The sequence below is a fragment of the Hylaeus volcanicus genome, chromosome 7 (assembly GCF_026283585.1).
Source record: "Hylaeus volcanicus isolate JK05 chromosome 7, UHH_iyHylVolc1.0_haploid, whole genome shotgun sequence".
NCBI classification, from domain to species: Eukaryota; Metazoa; Arthropoda; class Insecta; order Hymenoptera; family Colletidae; genus Hylaeus; species Hylaeus volcanicus.
Window position 1 is genome coordinate 19,854,653 of NC_071982.1, and position 15,649 is coordinate 19,870,301.

General features: G+C 48.5%; 1 protein-coding gene across 5 annotated transcripts in view; it reads right to left on the minus strand.

Annotated features, from left to right (window-relative positions):
- The window catches only part of LOC128879321 (TLD domain-containing protein 2), a 126,593-nt gene that overhangs the window by 87,395 nt on the left and 23,549 nt on the right, over positions 1 to 15,649 (minus strand). The window contains exon 2 of one of the 5 annotated variants that reach the window (XM_054128354.1): positions 12,179 to 12,572. The exons of 3 other annotated variants lie outside the window; for them this stretch is intronic. In XM_054128354.1, the coding sequence (XP_053984329.1) occupies positions 12,179 to 12,336 (158 nt within the window). In that variant the 5' untranslated portion in view covers positions 12,337 to 12,572. Of the gene's footprint in view, positions 1 to 12,178; positions 12,573 to 15,649 lie in introns of those variants that run through there. One more of the 5 variants, XM_054128360.1, reaches the window with a different exon arrangement.

The window sequence follows — 15,649 nt, forward strand, 5'->3', positions numbered from 1 at the left end:
TAATTTCGATCGAGATGATCGTTCACCTGGTCGTAAAAGGTCGTGGTTTCGGACTCCCGACAAATTCAACCGAAAACGGGAATAACGTAGTCTGCGAGTGCGTCATCGTCGAATGCAGTCCGACTGCTACGATTGGCGAAGTCGATGGACGTCTGCCCTATCAATTGCGCTCGCCCGTAAGTCTGTTTGCATAAATATGTGCGTGGAATGCCGTTCGAGGAAGCGAGCACCTTACGAGCGGCGAAATATCGCGGTGTTCGAATGTTCTGGACATGTTTGAAGAGGCAGTATCGAAAGCGGATCGACCAGCTGCGCTACCGAATGGTCGATGATTTCACGCATAATAATCCTCCTCGATTCGACAAGGCAGTTATTTGTTTTGTACGATCGATCGTGAGTGAACTAAAATAACGTCGAGATTATTAATACTTGTACGCTGCGTCCTCGAATTTAGAAATGCTCGAATCGTCCTATTTCGATCGCTCCGTATTATCGAGCAACGCCACGAGACGATGATTCGAAACGTTACATCGTCTTATGGCGCCTTTGAAATTTCTCGAAGACGGAAGCTCTTCCAACCAAGTCCGGAATTCGGTGGATTATTTATTTGACAACATCGGCGGCCAGCGATAATTTTAGAAGAACTTGTAACTACAGGGGTGGAGTGTAAAAGCGTCGACGGCGCACTCGAGAAGCGTACCGATAAATTATTTTAGAAATAAAGTTTCGCGAGCGAGTTGTCGTCGGTGTACAGTGTTCTCGTTCGAAAACACGGTTGCCCGGGCGATGGTTCGTGTAAACGTCGTCGGTCTTTATATAAACGTATACGATTGGGAACCGCGTGTGATTTACGCCACGCAACAGAGGAGATTAATCTTCGTCGAAGCGAAAGAAACAAAGAGAGCTCCAGCTTTCGGCGGGTCGATAAATTACCGTGGGTATCGAGGCCCTCGCAGCGGATTAAAAGAGATATAACCGGCCGAAAAGTTGGCGAAATAAGGTCAGCGTGTCAGATTCGTGGTTCGCTCAAAACAATTAGGCGATCGCTTATTCGAGTAATCGTTTACCGGACCCACGCTTTATTTATCGTCCTCCACTCGAGTATATCCGAACCGTACTCGAATCCACGCAAATTCAGCGAGCAGCTTAAAGCTCTAGTTTCGCAGAGTCTCGGTTAACCTGTTCCGGTTGCTCTGTTTCAACATCCTGCGGAGATCGGGCCGAAAATCATTCGTCGGAGCGGATCAAGTGGCTGACGGATCGAGTTGCTGCTCGTTAGGATCCTCTTTTCTGTCAGTCGTTATCATCGACGGAGTTTCAGCTGGCTCGATCCGACTCCGCTCGATTTCGACATCCTGCGAATAACCGGGTCTCGCGCCAATTCGCGACCTTGGCACGTTACGTGCGTGCACGCACGCGGCCGAGACACTTTCGCCCACGCGACTCTTTGCACCGTGTCCCGCCATGGACTTTCAGCTTCCATCAATGAATGCGATTGTTCGCCGCTGTTCTCACGGACGCCTAGCCGACTATTCGCGATTAGGCACGCACGTAAATCGGCGGGAAGCGCGGTTGTTAAGGTTCGCGTAATTGTAGAAGGCTGGTATGGTTTGATCTCTTTGGAGACACCGAGGAAGTCGTACCTGCTTTCGCGAACGCGTGTCGTTGACCCAAGCGCGAGGAGACGGAAAAGAGGAATATCAACGAACGTTCGATGATAAGTTTGGAAAACAGGTCTCTCGAACGGAGTTCCGAAGTTCTGATTCGTCGAACTCGGGGTCCAAGAGTCCACGGGAGTCAGCGGTTTCGGGGCTGAAAGTTTGAAATAATTCAAAAGTGAATAATTCCAGAGCCATCCTTAGACGACTAGTTGAACACTGTTTAGACTCCGAGTTATCCTACCGTGAATTATAATTCACGTCGGAAATATGTTCTCTAGGCATCCGACGGTGGCGCACTTCGCGGTGGCTGAATAATAAACACGACCGATACGGCGCATGAATAAAATTCACGAATACCGACGGTGTTATGGTCGGACAGAAGTCAAACAAACCTAACCAGAGAAATATTCCAGAAGATTAACTAGTATTTGACGGTGTCGTTGTTACGGCTCTGTGTTTGTTTTACGTCAGTCAACATCATGGACTGCGAAATACCTATTCCTGTTGTACCGTCAAATTACGAAGGGAAACGCTAAAATGAAAATAAATCGCGAAAGCAATTAATTTAAGAGTACTATTGTACGTAATCGTAATGGAATTTTTGCGTTAACGACACCAGGGACAGCTCCGAGAGCATTCGAACTAGTCCTAGCTTCAGGGACGTGAAAAACGAGTAGAATATTAATAACGAAATCATATTACGTGTCCGCGGACCGAGCCATACGTACAACTACCAACCGACCAGACGGGTCGAATTAAAATTCTATAGGCCCCTAGGCTGAGAGGAGTGCGAGGTCTCTGGTAATATTTACAAACGGAAGAAGGTCTTCGATATTACGATGACACGTACGATTGTCAAGCTACGAATTTTACAGATCTACATCGAGTGACGTGTATCGCGAACGAGCTATCGTTTAATCGGTAGACGACCCTGGGCCGTAGTCCCTAAAGTTCACGCTTTAATTCAGTCCTGCCAGCGATGATTTATAACCTCGCGGCCGACACTTTTCCTCGGGAAGGTCGCAAGGACGACGAAATCTTGGGTACCACTTTTCTCGATTAATATCAATGATGTAGCGCAAACGAAACGGAAACGTTGACCTTGCCGGGCGTCGCTACGAGGACGTCCCGACGCCGCGCGCCGTGGAGGTCGGGTGTCGACGATGTTTCGAAAGTATAGTTGTATACAAAGACGGGAGAAGAATGGAGCAAGTACGCCCGGTCCCCCGAAACCTTGAGCCTGATCCTAAAATCTCATTGGCCAGTCCCTACGCGCCTTGATAAAGGTAACCTTCGGATCCGATCGTTCCTCATCCTCGTGAAACTTGCTCGAACTTCTTTCGAACGAAACGGCCAAACTATTCGTGTACTCCGTACAATAAAATTGCAGGACTCTCGGATTCGCTATGTAAATTTTAGTTCCGAGGTCGACCAGACGTTTCGTCGACGTTAGTGGCCCATTATTTATAACGTGCAAGTCGAAGTACGCCGCTCTGCTACCCAGATGGGAATACGAGAATCAACGACCCCGTTTCCTTTTTCTTCGCGATTCGCGGAGACGAGAGAGCCTCGTAAAAAGACAGGTCCGATTCGCAGGGGTACGATTAGAAGCGGGGCCAAGGGCTCGAAAAGGTTGAGTGGCACCGATACAGATGACACCGTGCATAAAGAAGAGCGTGTCACGTGCACGGAGAAGACGGGTTAACGAACACGCGTTACCTTCGAATAACGGTTTTATTGTTGCGCGAGTACCGGTGAATTCGTTAGCTCCCGCATCTTTTTTTCGCCTCTCCTTATCACCGACACTTATCACGGCTATGCGTCGTTACCTTTATGGCCCATTCGAAGCGTCTTATCTCGAAACGTCAACGGGGGATCGTAAATTCATTTGTCAGCGAAATTTATTCCAATCGAACCGACTCGAGGAAGAATCTGTTTAACTGCACTTTTAATCGGATATGGTGTAAACAAATTTTTCTTGCGGCACTTAACGTGCATAGGCACCGTTAATAATTGCTTTGGTCGTTGCGCAGGCAATGTATACCGCGATCGTAAATTACGTTCAATCCACCGCGTATATCTTCCTCTTTGTTTATCTAATAAAGCATCGTCGCGGGCTTCCATTGTACTTTCCTCGACGCTACGATTCCGTAACGATATCGATAGCCTTGAAATCTGTGAAAATGCGACCCTGTTAGCAACATCTCGTCGATCGGATCATTTTTCGCCTCTGCAAGGTTCGGGTACCAGCGAAAGTACCGCTCGTTAGATCGGCTGATAGGTTACCCCGATTAATGCAGGAAACATCCGCCCGACATCCTGCAGCAATCGAGGGTCTATTATATGCATATAATCCACACGTTTGAGAGTTTCTTCGGAGTACGAATGGCGTCGAGAACTATGTCGAGTGTTTAATGGTGTGCAATTACAGCATTTCTCGGTGTCGAATAAAAGTATGCAGGATATGCGTTGACAGATGGCGTTTACGTAACGCCGTAGAATCGTTTCGCGAGAAACCATAACCGCGCACCGCCGGAAACGAACACGTGCGCAGGCGCGCGAGTTTTACGATTGTCGCGGATTACTCGCCGCCCAGGGAAGCAGAAACGCTCCGGCACAGAGTTTAAACTAGTTTAATGCGTCCAATTAATCTAATCATGCCCGATCGTTTATTCGTCCCGCGCGAAACGGCATTACGCAACGCGCCCGATCGAAGTTTCCGACGGGACTATTAATTCCCCTGTAAACACCCCATACCGCGCCACGGTTACGTCGAATTACAACGAATCCACGCCTGCGCGATTATCGGATGTCGAGCTTATCAGTTACCGCGGATATTACATCTAGCGCAAATTGGATACGCGGGTTATGAAACAATTCGATTTCGACGGGGCTGCTGAAATATGGAAATTATTTGTCGTCGAGGGATACGTTCGGCTCGATTCGAAGCTAATCGAATTCTTCGGAGAGCGGGAACGAAATCTTTGGAAAGATCACCGTTTACGAAATCGAATACCGTTACCAAATATGGATCGATTTTCAATTAGCACGCGCGCAACAGAACCGAAACAGAACCAACTCGTTTCCCACCAGCGGAAGTTAATAGTCTACACTTTTAGGTCTACTTCGGAAACGAGACGTTCGTTCCACGGTTCGGTCGCGATTAAATAAAATGGTTGATACGCGCACGATGTCGGCCACAAGTTTCGCCGCGATTTTCCAAGGATCCTGTTTTCGCAGCTGGTTGCCCTAAGTAATTTCCTCGCGACCGTGGAAACGCCTCGACGTCAAGGGAAGCTCCTTACCGTTGCATTCCGTAATTAAAGAGTCGCGGATTGGAAGTTTCGCGCGATGAAGCTGCCAACGACGAAGCACTTTCGCAAACAGGAAGCACCGGTACACAGTGGCCGATCAAAGGGGACGGGAAGCGATTATTTCTCGTTCGTCATTGACCCAATTCAAGACCGGCCTCTGAAATCTTGACATTGAATCCCTCGTCGCTTCGCTCCGTCGAGATTTATTCGAGGCTCTCTCGATGCCCGTCCGAATGAAAGTGCTCGAAACTGAACGGAACGTTTACGTTTCCGTCACCGAAATGGTCCCCGTAAAAAATCACAACCGAGACAGGAATAAACTCAAGGCTCGCGGGCACGATCGTCGACGTGCGCGAACACGAAAAAAACATTACGAACGGGGAAGAAATTTGCGTGCATTTGTTAAGTACACGAGAAGGTACTTTAACGACCAATTCAACCGGAAGTGCGCGACCTTCTGGTCCCGAACGCGCACATTATCTCGTTATTATCGCGAGGATTAAACGCATTACGACGACTTTAACTACCGAAATTTAGTTTCATCGTTCGGCCAGACCGTGAAATTAATTCCTCGAGCAATTTTACGACGCGTTCGTCCATACAAGGATTCCAAAATCGATTGCATCAAGGGGTCATTCTACTTTATTGACTAAGAAAAACACACTTCTTCGCTAATTTTTTTCGAAATGATATTACATAACGATTCATTTTAAACTTTATGCGCGTATTTATTATGCTTTTATAATTATATTGGAATTTTTTCTTGGTCGATAAAGTAGAATGACCCCTTAATATATTAACGCGTGTAAAAACGCTTTATTTCGATAAGCTGGAATGAAAACGAGCCGCGCGAAGCATTATGCTCGAAGGCAACGTGGGAGACGTGCGAGGGAATGAATGGTTTCGTAACATCGATAGCTCGAATCCAATATTCCCCGTTTCGCGGCGAAATACACTTCTCGTTCCAGGGAAATAAGCCGCGCCTATTTTTCACACTTTTCGCGCCCACGGCCGATTTCCTGTTCCATTTCTGCTTCCTTTCTCGTCGCGATAGGAACCGTGAAAAGTATGTACGACACCGTGTCGCTGGTAGAACACGAAAGAGAGGATATGAATTTCATGGAAAAATTCTGATTCTTCGGAATCGGAATATTATAAAATATGAGGCGGCGTTTCTCTCGAACGTTGATTAACTCGCGTATGAATAAACGATCGAGGAGTAATCGTTTTCAAAGAGATAAACTAGCATTCAGCCGACGGAAGGTTAAACGGCCAAACGTAATCGCGTCGGTGGTTTCGGGGATGGGTAAAGTGTTTAAGAACAAAGCGGGACAATGCGCACCGAAGATCGTCAACATTTTTCTAACTAAAAGGCACGCCACCGGTGTAATTAATTAAACGGCCAAGGGGAACGACGTTGGAAACGGCACTTACGCGCGCGCATAAGTCATAAACGAGCGCTCGCGCGTGCACCGGTGCTGTGTATGCAACCGTCCCGTACAATCTGCATACTCAAGTGCACAGTAAGAAGTAGCTGCGCGTCTACTTGACCCATTTACCCGATGACCTCGCGTCGAGACATTTTTTAAGAGAAGTATCTACCTAATGGCAGAAGAGGCCGACTCGTAACCTCTCGAATCGTCACCCTCCGAAACCACTCGTTCTTCCGTGGCGTGCTACGAGAAAACAAAGCTAACGGAGGTACGACGAGGACGAAACGACCATCTACAATTTGCGATGCCGGAGAACCCTGTTTCGGGCCGAAACTTTAATATCCCTGGGATACCTATTCGGAACAGCTCCCAAGAGACTTCCCCGGAAATCAAGGGTCGGTCCAGGGAAGGAATGGAATTGTTTCGTCCTCCGAGGCCCTGGTTAGCCCTATCGATCGCCGTTTCGAAGGTTATCGGCGAAGTTTCCGTCAAGTTCTTTGCCGAGGGTGGGTGTCGAGCCGCGTGAAGCGATAAGGGGATTCTTTGGGTGGTTCACATCGGCACTTACGGATTTCAGACGAAACCAAAAGGGGCGAGAAACGCAAATAGACGAGGTATTTAGTTGAAGCAAGTTCGATGGTACGCCATCAGGGGCCTAACTCGGTGTCTAGCTTAAACAGCGATTCCCGAGCACTTTTCGACGAGAGGCCGCGGGCCACGTCTCGCAAATCGATCGAACACGCCTCGCAGGTAGCCTCGAGAGCCACGAGCCCGGCGTGCCTCTGATAATTTAATCAAGAAACTTCGGTTGGCTCGCGTACCAACCCCGCGAGGCGTCCGAGTTATCTCGACTCCGAAAGAACTCGTTCCTTCGTCGTGCCCCGGGCGAATCGGACTGTCCTCTCTTCCTAATTCCACCCCCGTGTTGTACGTTACGAGTCAGCGTCGCTTTCCGAACTACTAACTTTTTCTCTCCAGCCTGTCTCGCTTCTCCTCCCAAGTCGCTTGTAAAACGACTCGGTCGTCCTGGTTTAGTCTGGTTGCAACGCGTCACGGATGCCGCATTTAATTCCCAAGCGCTATCAGACATTGTACGTCGAAACGGAACGTCGAGATCGTATTTGCTCGAGCGATCGGACCGGGTCGCCATCGATCTTGCGACCGTTTAGTCGCGAATTAGTCGGTATTGTCTCGAAATAAGCAACTCGCTACGCAACCCCGCGAAAAAACGTTTGGACAAACGAAGAAGCAATTAAAAATGGCGTACCTGTGCGAAAAGCATCGGTATCGAATTCAACAGCGTGAAACCCGCTTTCCTGTCCGGAAAACTAGTTAATTTTCCGTCACTCGAGCGTGCTGGTATTGATCTCGATACGTTTCGACGGACGGACGCGGTCGTATCGATACATCGACGGCGCGGAATACGGAACGAGGGGAATGGTGTATAGACGGTGGCCTCTAGTTCCTCGAATTGTGTCACAGAGGCATCGACGTCATTTCGCCCGAAGGTGACGGTCACCGTTTCCGTTCGATTTCGCGCGGACAAGGGCTGCGGTGTAATGGATCCGAAATGACGCGTGTCGAGCCTCGAGTCGAAACAAACACGGTGGATGAACCAACGAGGGTAGGACAGCGTCGTTTCGAACGGGATAATTATCCAATGGCCCAGTTTCGAGACTCGGGGGGTATGTGCCGCGCGCCTGTGTGTCCGTTTCCGAGGCGACGAATGCATGGGCTGCATCAAAAGTGGCTGGGAAGACGATCCTCTGGATTCGCCTGGATAACGCTTCGAATGAGTTTCGAGACGTGAGCGGAAAGAAGATTTCAAGGGAGAAACGTACGTTCTGTGACGGACAGTTGCGTGGATAGTTACGCGGAGGTGGACTTTTGTTTTCCAACGTAGGCTTCGAGCCGGAGCAACTACCCTTGCATCGCGATACCCACTGGGAGAGTACGAAATAAGACGAGATAGGACACCCCGGACTAGGATAGTGGGAAATCTCGTGCCCAGGACTCTGAACTTATAGAATCCAATAACATACCGAGTATTCCAAAGCCATAGGATCCGATCCTAAGATCAGCGTGCACGGAACTCGATTCCTATCGCTCTGGTGTTTGAGGATCCGATTCTCCCAACCCTTAGAATGCGAGGTCTGATACGAACTCCCGTCGAGATTCTGGGATCTGATGTCGACTGTCGCGGTAGTCGAAGGAACCGATTCGGTATAAACCATCGTTTAGTTCGTACGATCCGACGCTGATTACCTCGATAGTCGAAGGACTCTACTCTGACCACCTTTATGCGCGCGGAGAAATCGTGTCCTCCGGTATCCAGTATACGAACAGGCACGGATTTAGTGCACGATGTATGCATGAAACCGTCTTCTCGCACAATAGACAGGATGGCTCCATTGTTTTCGCGTGGCCCAGAAGCTACGCGGAGCGACGTAGCCCTCTCGTCGGTGTTCGACGCTGTGCGTGGCCTTGATCATCGTTAAAGCACGAATCTAGGCCTCGTTTCTCATTCGGAATGCATTCCGCGAACAAAGACACACCGGTATCACCGACCAATCGCTGCTCGTTCGACGGCGAACATTTTCAAATCGCGTTCTCCGCCGGGGAAACGTTCTCACGAAGTTGGACGACACGGTCTAAATATGCGAAGCCAACCGTGAGATTCAAGGGAATTGGCCACGGTTACCAACTTGGGGGTTTTGTCCCTAGATTTAGGGGAAAAATGTATGAACTGGGATTTTTGTAGCGAATCGACTTTTTTTAGGGGACTTTTGGGGGACAAATTTTTTAGACGAATTTTTTAGAAGAATTTTTTAAGGGTTTTTCAGACCAAGATTCGTTCAGAGAACTGTTTATAGAAACATCCTTTGACGCGTCCAGCATATCAGATGTCGATTGATTTTTGTCGGTCGTATATTCCGACATGGTCTTTCGGTAGCAGGGAAAAATATCGAATGCCGTAAAGTCTGGACGTCGCGTCGGTGCACCGACAGCAATTCTGCGTGGAAGGTATGCAGATCGAGCGATAAAGGAGAGAAAAAAAATGGGAGACAGAAAGCCGAGCGCTGGACGATTTACGACGACGAGGGAATCTGGTCCGAATCGCTGCTCGGTAATTCACGGTTCGCAGAGTCAGGGTCCTCCTGGAGGTACCAATCACGGGTCGATAACCGCGATATAGGTGACGGCTGTTAAATATACTTTCTCTTTCACGTTATGGAAAAAACGGTTTCCAAAAAGACCATGGCAATGAAAGGAACCGACCGACGGCGAGGGATCGCCTGGGGCGTTTGTCGTGGGCAGCAGGGAGTGACCAAATTTGGACCCCTTCGATCCCTGGAAGGTTACTCGAGCTATTTCATCCGAGTACTTTTAACGCCAGGAAAAATGATAAACCAGGTTGATCTCTTCTCGGTTCCTCGTGCCTCCCTCGAGGGAACGATGACGTATAACCCGTAGAAACGAGAGTCTCGTCGGTAAAAGCTGAGCGGTACAATCCATTAAAGGTTCTTTAATATCAAATGTTTGCATAGTGGAAAATTAAACGTTGCGCTGCCAAGATGGAGGTCCAGGACGATGAAAAAAAAAAAACAAGACGAGAATGAAATATCAGAGAGAACGGTGCCGGTTGCCCTTTTCGTTCGGGTGCAATTACCGTCGGTACTTTCTACCCAGGACGAATCCGTACGAAATTTTCTCCAAGAAAAAATCCGCTAGTGGCTTCGCGCAGATAATATTTTCAGCGAAACCGTTCTACGCTGGCGAGCAGTTCAGTGACCTCGACGCTTATCGTGGTTCCCCTTGTCTACTATTCTTTGCGTTCTCATTGGCCTTTTTCACGCATTCGCGATACACCGTTGACCGATAACATTGTAAGACTCGTCTGGGTAATAACGGGAGCCCTCATGCAAATAAACTAATCGAGTAATCTTTCTTAAACCGTTTTAATGTGGCCACGGAAAGACTGAGTCACAATTGCATTTATCAGCGAACAAAGACGCCGTTTACGATCGGTGGAGCAATTTTTCCTCGGCACCGAGAACAATAAATCTCTCGTTGCGACGTTCGCGACGCGCAGTCGTCGTTTTTTAGGTCGATTTGTACGTACCCGCGCTACGTGCCGCGAGCAATCGCGGATACTAACGACGAATCGATGAACTGGCAACTAATTAGCGCGACGGTATACGACAAGGCGAGTATCTTTCGCAGGCGCGCTAATTACCCAATGAAATTTCGTCGAGACTCGAGGGGAATTTCTTTCCTTCAACACAAAAAAAAAAAAAATGGATCATGGTTAAGGTCGGCGAATTAAAAAGTTGGAGTCGAGAGGTCAAAGAAGAAACCGATCTTTTCCCTCGCGTCCAGCACAGAAATAAGTCCGCGCGGAGCGAAGAGACCGTTACCGAGCTAATTACCAATTACACCGATCCGAGTTGCCAATTAGCGTCCCATCGCATAAATTCTTCGCGACGTTCGAGCAATGCACGACTCCCGGGCAACCGTGAATGACTATTCAAATCCGTCTTCGACGGAAAATGAGCAAAAACGGAGCAGAAATAAAAAAAAGAAGAAACAGAAGAAGAACCGCTTTCACGGGAAACTAGCGTAGCTGATTATAAATGAACAACGAAGACCATTTCAGAATCACTTATTATTTTTAAACGGAACGTTCTTCTATTCGTTCGCTTACTTTCAATGCTCGCGTACTACGCGTGTACTTTCCTGTTTCATTGACGACATCGCGAAACAGCTACGACTGCCATCTACTGATTAAGCGACGCACTAAAGAACGGTGAGCCGACGATAACACGAGAATTATTGCCCTCGGTAATTAAGTTGACCGATATCGAATGCCACTCGCGTGCATCGGTTCCGCTATCGTCGCGATCGACAAACATTTTTATCGATTGGACGAATACGTTCACCGATCTATCGATCGTTTCTCCGGGAGGAGGGGAGACATCATTGCTTCTTCAAATAATTATATGTCTATTATATTATTAGGTGTACCGAAAAGTAACGTCATTTCTTTTACATTAAATTCAGACACATACATTCATAATACATTTCTATTTTTAATCGATTATGTAATTATCCTCGTTATCGACAACCTTTTGCCATTTAGTGTGCAAATATTCAATACTAAATGGTTAAAAATCAACGAGTCGATGAATGATAAAGAACTATTGAGATTCACAGAAACGACAATACTTTTCGGTTCACCTAATACTTTGCAAAACTCTTGATACAACAGCCCGTCATCGAGCAATTTAAAAACAACCGCAACCTCGCAGTCACGTTTTTCGAGGGTGCTTGCGCGGTCACGTGACGCGGCAATAATGCGTTTCCGCCCTAATCGCGAGTATGAATAGCTGTTAATGATCGCATGAAAGAACGTTATTATTCGCACGAATCGCCCAATCTAGAGCTCGAGGAAGGGTCGGAGGTTGCGGGGCACGGAGGTCGACGGAATTAGGTTTGCTAATGCTACCGGCGAGCACCACTTTCGCGTCGAATTTCACAGAAAATCGAAAGCGTTGCTCGCGAGAAATAAAACGGCAACGTCGATTCTACGGGGTCGATTCTACGGGGTCGGTTCGAACGGGGATAACGAAACATGTGCCGGGCGATTTGGTATTAAAAATTGTGCGCGGTGGCTGGGAAACGTAAACGGAAAGTACCGTGGAATGTTGCCGATAGCAGCGGTTATTTTCGGATAACCGAACGGAAAGCGAGCCCGAAGAAGGATACTCACTGCCAAGTGAATCCTCCCGTGATGCCGTCGCGCAGGCGGTCCTTCAAGCTACGCTGTCTGGAGGGCAGCGAGGTGTTCTGGTCTGCCTCTTCCGGTCTGACAGATGGTGGACCACTTCCGCCGCCAGCACCACCACCACCGCCGGGGAACAACGCCATGTTTCTTTTGCTCGACGATCGGAGAACGTCGGCACGCGAACCCGCTCCAAGTGTCCACGGGTGACTAGGTCCGTTACTCGATGCTCTTTAAGTCGCGTGTCGGGCGAGCATCATCGAATCACTCGCGAGCAGCACGGCGTGAACTTACCACGAGGATTCGGCGGGTCTGCGCGCGCTCTTTCCACCGAAGAGTCACGCGCGTACCTAACCGTCGGACACCGATGAATTATTCAGGGCTGCGATCGGAAACCGTTTACGTCCTTTCCCCAATCCGAGACGCGGCTGGAATCGCTCGAAAGCCGCTTTGTCCCGCGAGAATCGAACGCTTTAATCCGGATTGGCTAATTCAAGGGAGCAGCGCTCAGGGCATTCACCGTGTCACGCCTTGCTTCGTGCCGAAACTTCGGTTAGGGGAGTATTTACTCCGAGCCCAAGGGGTGCTTTGTCGTATACGAAGAAACTAAGGGCTCTCGCGGCTTGGCGGTTCGACCTATCGAACGGCTGATTCGAGAAGAAACCGAGTAGGAAATATACTCGATGCCGAAGAGGTTTTTCGACCTCGTTTATCGTCGGAATCGAGCACGAAGGGTACCGTGTGCAACGACTCGAGATAGGCAGCAGCTGGTGGTACCAGCGGTAAGTCCGATGCAATGGAATCGACCTTGACAATCTCGGTTGAATTTCATTGCGATACTCGAGCGGTTGTTAATTGTGCAAAAACGAGCACCGTCGCCGGGATCGTTGATCGGTTCGTCTGCCAATGGGGAAATTCATTCTCTGTGTCTTTCTATCTTCGAACGAAGTTTAGAATATCGTTAGAGAAGAAAATGATCTCGCGTTAATAACGTAGGGTAACGCAACGATCCTGTACTAGGCGTAATTAATATTCAATGTAGCAAACAGTTCCGATCGGGAGAGACGGAGTTCCGCGCTCCGTGGAAGGGCGTTGGCAAGGTTAAGGTCGCTCGGCAAGGTCAGGGATTCGTGGTCCCGATTCTCGTCGAGTGGAGAACACCAGCCTACGCCTCCATGTCGAAAGCCTCCCGGTATTGATCGCTTTTCGCCCGCCAAACTCGACCAATCCCAGCTGGCATCGCATGGTAACCAGCACGCTCCAACACATTTTCAGAAGAACCAACCAACGTCCTCGGGGCCGAGGTAGACAAGACGTTTCGTGACAACCGCTAATTAAACCCCCAATCCGAACCAAACGGTTCATCTATCCCCGACCTATTCACGCAGCTGCGTCCCGAAATTCCTTCGTCGCTACGAGACCTCCGCGAATGTCAAACGTTCGATTACAGGTTCCGTTTTTATTCCTGTAACCGTTCCCTGACGAATACTATCTTCTAGGCAACCGTTATACGCACCCGAGGTGCAAGGCAATTTTAGCAGAGGGATTAAAGGGTTTCGGTTGCTATGCAAACTGTCGTAAACTCGGCTTACAGGTGACTCGGTGCTTGTATTTCCAATGTTATAACTCGTTGCACAGGTTTAGCCCAGTGGCCTATTTAAGAGGCGAGATAGCTTTAGGACTACGTTTTTTTAGCGATTTGCATGAATCTTTTTAGCATGAAAGTAATGCATGTTATTTAACGGAACTTTGAGAACATTTTATACGTATATTCAAGTAAGTAGCGTAATTTGTTGGAAGTATTTCCGCGGAAAATATGAATGATATCAGGGAAATCGAGTAAAGCCCACCGGTGGTCTTTCGTAACATTTTTCACGATATATCGCGAATATAAAAGAAATATTCCTGACACGTCCGAGTTGTTTGATTCGGAGTACTCCGAGATAGCAATCCTGGAAGAAGTATTCTCGAGCGGCGGCCTTGCCGATGCGAAGGTCTGTTTCGTTGACCAAAGCTTTCGCGAAAGATCCCGCGTCCTTTGATCTCGGATGAATGCTCAGCTTTTCCTCTCGGCCCTTTTCAAGGTCCGCCGACCGCGCTCGTTAATTAGAAGCGAATTCATGAAATTTCACTAGTTGCCGTGGCGTTAAGGAGGCCGCGGGCACAAAGCCGGCTCGGCGACGTTTAACAGAGGAGCCGGGATTTTTGTCAATTAACGATGGGACAGGGGCCTCGTTTCGCCCTCGTTTCCAACGTGCACTTGACTGCTCCAACTTTTTCAGGGTCCGTCACAGGGGTTCTCGTTCTAGCTCGTGACGGCCACGTGTACCGAGAGAAGCAAGACATCTGTTTCAGGCAATCGAAAGCGTGCTTAGCTACGCCCAGACAGTCTGTCTCCAGACTTATTTGTAATTTATGCGCAATCACGGAGCTACCTGTCCGGACACCTTCGGCTTATCGTCGATCGAATTCTTATATGTTTAAACAGGGTCGAGTCGAAACGTTTCGAGTGGCCACTCCAGGCGGACGGTCAAGATTGTTCCTATAACCGATGTGTGTCAGGGGAACTGTTCGATCGGTCGTTGGGCTTTTTCATGTAAAACGCGAATCGATAATGCTAAGGGCGACTGGATTTACAGTGCCGCTCGATTATCGGGATCGCGACGACCGTATCGTAGGATTGTTTCATCGTTATCACGGATGGACTCGACGAGAGCTTTTGGAAGTCGTCGTTCTTCGCTGTGCCGGGTATTGTACGCCATTTATTTTTTATCGAAGATCGAACGTGTTGTTACAGGTATTAGAGTAGACTGGTGTTGCCGTAACTAATAAAAAGACGGCCGACGACGGGACAAAAAGTAACCTCCGGGTGAAGCAACGTCCAATCATAGATGACGTAACGATAAACAAAGGTTTCACGTGGAAGCTGTTAAACGTCCAAGACTGCGCACGTGTCTTATTTCTTCGTCGACTTTGCACTCCATGAATCGAACATGCGATATTCAAATTTGAAGAAAGATTAAATAATAAAGTAATAAACCCCCGAGCGAACGTATCTCGTATTCGTACCATCTCCTCTGGATAACGACTCGACAATGTCGGCGTAACATCGATCGACCGGGAATCGACTGTCTTGCGGTATTCAGAAGTTGTTACGATCGCGATGACGCTGGTCGCGTTGCACTCGCGATTCATAGTTGCATTAACGAGGTCGATACATCGCGGCGAGGTTATCTGGGGAATCGCGGTGTCGCGTATCGGCAGTTTGTATTCCGCGATGCGAGTCACAAGAAACGCGTTCGCGGCATCGCGGGAATCCGGCTGGGAATACGAATACAATCTTTATCGACCGTTTCCAGTCTTTTCCAAACAAATCCCCTTCGATCGCCTCTTCTGCGATTCTGACCGCTGAATGACATTCAACGCCTACTCGTTTCGATCGTTTTTGCTGCGATGGAA